Source organism: Prionailurus bengalensis, chromosome B2 (genome assembly GCF_016509475.1).
Source record: "Prionailurus bengalensis isolate Pbe53 chromosome B2, Fcat_Pben_1.1_paternal_pri, whole genome shotgun sequence".
NCBI lineage: Eukaryota > Metazoa > Chordata > Mammalia > Carnivora > Felidae > Prionailurus > Prionailurus bengalensis.
The window spans coordinates 35,244,557-35,251,471 of NC_057349.1; the positions used below are offsets into that span (position 1 = coordinate 35,244,557).

The 6,915-nt window shown below is 54.9% G+C and overlaps 1 protein-coding gene across 1 annotated transcript; it reads left to right on the top strand.

The window, feature by feature from the left end:
• The first annotated feature begins 275 nt into the window (after positions 1-275).
• Positions 276-5,700, top strand: PIM1 (Pim-1 proto-oncogene, serine/threonine kinase). Its single transcript, XM_043591277.1, has 6 exons — positions 276-754; positions 880-986; positions 1,094-1,144; positions 1,238-1,604; positions 3,186-3,362; positions 4,157-5,700. Exons 1-6 carry the CDS (start codon positions 673-675, stop codon positions 4,312-4,314), a joined length of 942 nt encoding a protein of 313 aa, XP_043447212.1. The 5' UTR covers positions 276-672; the 3' UTR covers positions 4,315-5,700.
• Positions 5,701-6,915: the final 1,215 nt, after the last annotated feature.

Consider the following 6,915-nt stretch of genomic DNA (forward strand, 5'->3'; position numbering starts at 1 on the left):
GGCGCGCCGCGTTATGCAGATCAGTCAGCTTCTGGTTGGCTGGAGACGCGCCGGCGGGGGCGGGGCCGGGGCGCGGCGAAGGAGCGCGCGGGGCGGGGGCCGAGGGGAGTCGCCCTGTCCCGCCGCTTCCCCACCCCCTCTCCTCCCTCAGCCGGCCCGGCAGCCCGGCTCCCCGCCTAGGCCTCCCGGAGAGGCCCCGCCCCATCCCCGCCCGCCCGCGACCCCCCCCCCCCGCCACCGCCGGCGCGCTCCGCCCCTTTACTCCTGGCGGCTGGGCGAGCCGGGCGTCTGCTGCAGCGGCCGCGGTGGCGGAGGAGGCCCGACAGGACTTGGCGGCGGCGGCGGCGGCGGCGGTGGCGGGACCGGCAGCAGCAGCAGCAGCTACAAGCTCCCAGTGCCGCGGCGCTGCCGCACGAGCCCCACGAGCCGCCCACCCCGCCGCCCTCGGCGCTGACTGACCCCGCCGGCGTGTCCGCCAGCCGCCAGCCCCGGCAGCGCCCCCAGTCGTCCTCCGACTCGCCCTCGGCCTTCCGCGCCAGCCGCAGCCGCAGCCGCAACGCCAGCCGCAGCCTCAGCTCCAGCCATCGGCACAGCCACCGGCATAACCCCAGCCCCAGCTCCTGCTGCAGCTCCTCCAGACACAGTCCCTACGCCGACACCCTGGAGGTTGGGATGCTCTTGTCCAAAATCAACTCGCTTGCCCACCTGCGCACCGCGCCCTGCAACGACCTGCACGCCACCAAGCTGGCGCCCGGTGAGCGTCCACCCCCCACCCCCCATCCCGGGATGGGGAGGCGGCTAGACCCCTAGGGTTGGGAGCTGGGGGTGGGGGGCCCTCACGAGCCGGCACTGAGTCCCCTTTGCCTCCCCCTTTCCTAGGCAAGGAGAAGGAGCCCCTGGAGTCGCAGTACCAGGTGGGCCCGCTACTGGGCAGCGGCGGCTTCGGCTCGGTCTACTCAGGCATCCGGGTCGCCGACAACTTGCCGGTGAGTGGGCGCCCCGCCGTGGGGAGGGCGCGCCGGGCGGGAGACTCTCGGGTGTGCTTTGGCCCCGGCGAGAGGACCTAATGGAGCCTCTTTGGGGGGGTTTCCAGGTGGCCATCAAGCACGTGGAGAAGGACCGGATTTCCGATTGGGGAGAGCTGGTGAGTGCCTTGGAGTGAGCGACCCTGAAGGACGGGGTGGGGTGAGGGGTCCCCTCCGACTCCCGCCCTAACGTAGCCCCCTCGCCCCTGCAGCCCAATGGCACCCGAGTGCCCATGGAAGTGGTCCTGCTGAAGAAGGTGAGCTCGGGCTTCTCCGGCGTCATTCGGCTCCTGGACTGGTTTGAGAGGCCCGACAGTTTCGTCTTGATCCTGGAGAGGCCCGAGCCGGTGCAAGACCTCTTCGACTTTATCACGGAAAGGGGGGCTCTGCAGGAGGAGCTGGCCCGCAGCTTCTTCTGGCAGGTGCTGGAGGCTGTGCGGCACTGCCACAACTGCGGGGTGCTCCACCGCGACATCAAGGACGAGAACATCCTCATCGACCTCAATCGCGGTGAGCTCAAGCTCATCGACTTCGGGTCGGGGGCGCTGCTCAAGGACACCGTCTACACGGACTTCGATGGTGAGCCAGGCCTGGGAGGGAGCCGCCGGGGAGGGAGCTGCCCAGGTGACTTGGCCTTGCCTGGAGGCCTCGGCCGGCTTCCCTCTTCGGCCCTTTGTAAAGGTCATCGGGCCGTCTGGCTCGATGCTAGCAGGGGTGGGGCGAAGAAGAGCTTCCCAGCGTAGTAAAGCCGGAGATTTCCAGCCAGCTGAACCTGTCATGTTTCTGGCATGATTTTATTTTTTAAGTGGAATTCAGTGGGTTCCAAGCTTTTCCGATGAATAAGAGGTTGTGGGCAACCGGCCGTAGCCCAGATTTCTGAAGTCTGACCCAGTTTCCCCGCCAGTAAAGGGATGGGGTGGGGGGGGGGGGGAGGGAGGAGAGAGCGGGAGAGATGAAAATTGACGCCGGCTTTGTAATTTTTGTTTTGTTTTATAAAGGAGTTTTCTGTGATGTAGTTTTTAGAGCTGCAGTTTCTCTCCCCTTTGATCTAGGGACGGATAAAGGGATAGAAACAGTAGTTTCACTAAATAACTCATTTTATTGTGCTTCCTCCTTATTTATTTATTTATTTTTTGGCATTGTGGGGTGAGGGAGTCGGGAATGAATGTTGTGAAATAAGATCTCTTGCTGGTCTGAAAATTAGTTGGGTGTCTCCGCAGAGAGGATGAAAACCTACCCTAGGGAGGGGCTTGGAGCGGGTTCTTTCAGAAAAGATGGAATAGAGAGCCCGAGATCAAAGCAAAGGAGGGTGGGTCATCATCTGAGCGGCTTAACCTAACCAACTACAGCCTTTCAAAACTTGTGACTGGGGCTTGTGGTTTGTGTTTATTTGCCCTTGGAGGACGCTGGGTTGGGCAGCATTTTTTTGTATTTAACAGTTAATGGCTGGCCGGGTCCTCCCTTGTTTTTTCCTCCGAGTCTTTGCTGCCCCCTGGTGAGCACAAGCGGGATGGCCCCCACTTTTTTTTTTTTTTTTTTTTACAACCCAAAGTTTGTAAACAGGAATCACGTGGTCTGAAACCGGCTCTGCAGCGCTGTCTACCTTTGCAGCGGGGGGGGGGGGGGGGGGGGGAAGACAGGGTGTGGATGTCTGTCGCGGCGCTCAGAGCGGGGGGAGGAAGGCCTCTCAAAGGGCACCCTGTCTTTTAGGATGTAGTATGTTGTATAAGGGCCCTGGACTGGATGGCAGCTGAGAAGAGAATCACCCAGGCTCCCGGGACACCTTCATGCAGTTTCAGGATATTCTGGGATACCTCCCTGGGTTGTGCAGACTTTCATCCCTTCGTCCCATTGTGGGTGGTCCTAGCGCAAGCGGGCCTCAGGCTCGGGGTTTGTGGCCAGCGCTGTTTGTCTGTAGGAGCAGTTGGTAAAGAATTTTGGTGTACGGTCTGGGCTGGTAGAGAGGTGGGTAAGGCCTTGTGTTGGAAAGATGCCACTCATCCACTCCTTTTAGCCTAGGGGGGAAGATAGAGTTAGCCCAGCTCCTGTCCCGGGAGAAGTGGAGTGGTGCTGTTATTTTGTAAGAGTCATTCGCTATATGCGTTGCTTTGTTTCTTTTTGCTACAAGTGTGTTTTCCTTTCTATTCCCCCGGCTCGCAGGGACCCGAGTGTATAGTCCCCCAGAGTGGATCCGCTACCATCGCTACCATGGCAGGTCGGCCGCCGTCTGGTCTCTGGGGATCCTGCTGTATGATATGGTCTGTGGAGATATTCCTTTCGAGCATGATGAAGAGATCATCAGGGGCCAAGTTTTCTTCAGGCAGAGGGTCTCTTCAGGTAACTTTTGGGAAGCCCCTTGTTGAAGAGAAGCAGGAATCACAAGGCGGTTAGGCCTCAGGGGACAGTCTTTGAATTCTGGAGAGCTTCCCCTCTCCAGGGGATGCCGCGACCCTTGGCTTAGCAGAGTCGTAGGCCAGTGATTCCGGAGAGCAAGCGCTCAGGAATTGAATGCTTTGTGTTGAGCATTCCCTGGGAGGCCATAGGAAGACCATGTGTGAGAACATTGTGAAGAAAAGACCACCTAGTGTGGCCGAAAGCTGTTTTTTTTTTTTTTGTTGTTGTTATTTTGTTTTTTGTTTTTGTGCCAGCAGTCCTGATCCCTCAGCTCCTGGCTATTTTGCCACAGAGTAAAAAGTTGAGGGTTCTTTGAGCCTTCTCCCCTTAAGGCAGACTCTCTAAATATTGTGGTTCCAGTGACCTCATTGTGGGTGGTGTTCATATTTGTAAGTTGTAGGTGAATTGAGTCACCTCATCATGCTCACTGATGTCTCATCAAAATCCCTTGTCATCATTCTTCCTATTTCTAGTGAGTGGGTGTCGTGGGAAAGGCCCCAGCTATTGAAGTTTGAAAACCACAGGTTTAAGAGGGGAGCTGTTTTTTAACTGAAAGCAAGTTGGAAGATCCAGCTCTTACGGTTAATACCTTCCCATTGAAAACTAGTTCTAGGAGGTTCATGGTCTCTGTTGGACCCCAGACTGTCGTGGGCCCCTGGGAAGCAAATGAGCAAGACCTTTGCATCGCAGAAACAGGTTGAGTCATTTGTAACCTCTGTCTGTCTTGCTTTCTGCAGAGTGTCAGCATCTCATTAGATGGTGCTTGGCCCTGAGACCGTCAGATCGGCCATCCTTCGAAGAAATCCAGAACCATCCCTGGATGCAAGATGTCCTCCTGCCCCAGGAAACAGCCGAGATCCATCTGCACAGCCTGTCACCAGGGCCCAGCAAATAGCAGCTTTTCTGGCAGGTCTTCCCCTCCCCCTCAGATGCTCGAGGGAGGGGAAGCTTCTGTTTCCAGCTTCCCAGAGTACCAGTGACACTTCTCGCCAAGCAGGACAGTGCTTGATAACAGGAACAACATTTACAACTCATTCCAGACCCCAGGCCCCTGGAGGTTGCCTCCCAACAGTGGGGGAAGAGACTCCTCTCCAGGCGTCCTAGGCCTCAACTCCTCCCGTAGATGCTCTCTCCTATTCAAAGAAGTCCGGCTTGGCTGGACTCTGCAAAATCCTGGGGGGGGGGGGGGGGGGGGGGTGGGGAGGGGGGAGGGTCAGAACCCTGCCATGGAACTGTTCCCTTCATCACGAGTTCTGCTGAATGCCGCGATGGGTCGGGTAGGGGGGAAACGGGTTGGGGTAGGATAGGACTAGCAACATTTGAAGTCCCTGTCACCTCTTCCGACTCTTCTGAGTGCCTTCTGTGGGGACTCCGGCTGTGCTGGGAGAAATACTTGAACTTGCCTCTTTTACCTGCTGCTTCTCCAAAAATCTGCCTGGGTTTGGTTCCCTATTTTTCTCTCCTGTCCCCCTCCCCCCATCCTTCCTATGAAAGGTGCCATGGAAGAGGCTACAGGGCCAAACGCTGAGCCACCTGCCCTTTTTCTGCCTCCTTTAGTAAAACTCCCGAGTGAACTGGTCTTCCTTTTGGTTTTTACTTAACTGTTTCAAAGCCAAGACCTCACACACACAAAAATGCACAAACAATGCAAATCAACAGAAAAACTGTAAATGTGTGTACAGTCGGCATGGGTAGTGTACAAAAGGATTGTAGTTGATTGAATTTTTTTTTTAATTTTGCCTTTAAGTTATTTTACCTGTTTTTGTTTTCTTTTCTTTTTCTTTTTTTCTTTTTTTTTTTTTTGGAAAAGACGCGCATTCTAACCTGGAGGTCAACGTTATGTATTTATTTATTTATTTATTTGGTTCCCTTCCCTGCTCCAAGCTTCCACGGCTGCTGCCATAGTTTCTTTCCTCCTTTCCTCCTCTGACTTGGGGACCTTTAGGGGAGGGCTCGCTCTGTTCGTAGGGTGACGGGACTCAGGCGGGACAGCTGCTGCGGCTCCCTGACTGCTGCGGGGCCCCCTCACCTACTCACCCAAGTGGGTATGGGTTCCGTGGGGGAGGGGAAGGGGCATTGCTGACTGGTGTACATAGGATAGATATATGAAAAGCAGTTCTGGATGGTGTGCCTTCCGGATCCTCTCTGGGGCTGTGTTTTGAGCAGTATGTAGCCTGCTGGTTTTATCTGAGTGAAATACTGTACAGGGGAATAAAAGAGATCTTATTATTATTATTTTTTTTTATACTTGGCGTTTTTTGAATAAAAACCTTTGTCTTAACTTGTGGCTTTTAAAGTGTTGTCCGTGCTGAGGGGGGGCTCATTTCTTGAATTCCTGGCGGGTGCCTCAATCTCCTGGGAGGAAAGCGAGCGCTGAGCCTAAATTGGGTTTCCTTCAACAGGACACGTGGGCTAGTAGCCTTTCTGAAATAAATATGCGGCCAAAGGCTTGGTGGGGGGCAGCCTTCGGCCTGCCTGAGGGGTCTGACCTCTATTTCTGATGCAAATTCTAGAGCCCTCAACACACTATACGGCCTAGTCGGTTGGTGTCAGTCACATTTCCTGGGATAGCTCCTCCTGACTAGTGGCGGTGGAATTACAGAACATGTTCATCGCTGCAGAAAGTTCTATTGGCCAGGGCTGGCCCGGAGAGAGCAAACGGCTCTGTTGCTAAACTGACAGTGGAAGCTTCTTTTTCAGCCGTCGTTCCCGCCAGCCAGACATTCTGAGCACGCGTACCTGACATGTGTTCAGCTTCCTGAAAACCTACATACCTGTATTGCTCTCAGTTCCCGATTCGAGGTCCCTTCACCTTTCGTGTGGGCTTGAGTCATTAATAGCGGGTGGGTGGAAATGTTTTTGACTTAAGCAGACCGGGTTTTCCCCTCCGATGTGCTTTACACAGAGCTTATCACGGGAGTAGATGAAAAGTTAGCTCTGCCATTTTCCTGCTTGTTCGGGGATTAGTATTTTTAGTCTATGATTTCTTTGCAGGAATCTGCTCAAGCCCCTCGCTCTTTTCGTGAGTTTCTTTCCTCTTTTTCTTTTTTTGTTTTTCAGGTAAACTCTACCCCCAGCGTGGGGCTCGAACTCACAAGACCTCGAGTCGCAGGCTCTACCAATGAGCCAGCCAGGCGCCCCTGACAGAGTTTAGTGTGAACTGGATGGTAGAACCTATGAATCCACTTAGTGCACGTGGCCTGAATACACCCTGATAGGCAGCAAGCACGTTTCGGAGCGTGTACTGCTGTGCATTTGCATATTAAGTATTAGTAAATGTTGGTTTCTTTTTCTGGATAAGCATCAGCAAGCGCCTCTAATATTCTTTCCCCCTGGGTCATCTTGCTCCCTCCCCTCGGTGCAGGCAAACACCCTTTGGACGCTGGCCAGATGTCTTGTCAGGTTGCTTGAGGGTCCGGGGTCACGATACTTTTCATTGTCTGCCCTTAAGCTTGGACTAGACCCCAAGCCCTAGCTCAGCCCCACTGTGGCTGTG

Bases quoted from the DNA above. Each gene is read 5' to 3' on its own strand.
- PIM1 (XM_043591277.1), top strand. From the start codon at position 673: ATGCTCTTGTCCAAAATCAACTCGCTTGCCCACCTGCGCACCGCGCCC. The intron at 1,605-3,185 runs GTGAGCCAGGCC...CCCGGCTCGCAG, and splicing joins CGTCTACACGGACTTCGATG to GGACCCGAGTGTATAGTCCC. The intron at 3,363-4,156 runs GTAACTTTTGGG...TGCTTTCTGCAG, and splicing joins CAGGCAGAGGGTCTCTTCAG to AGTGTCAGCATCTCATTAGA.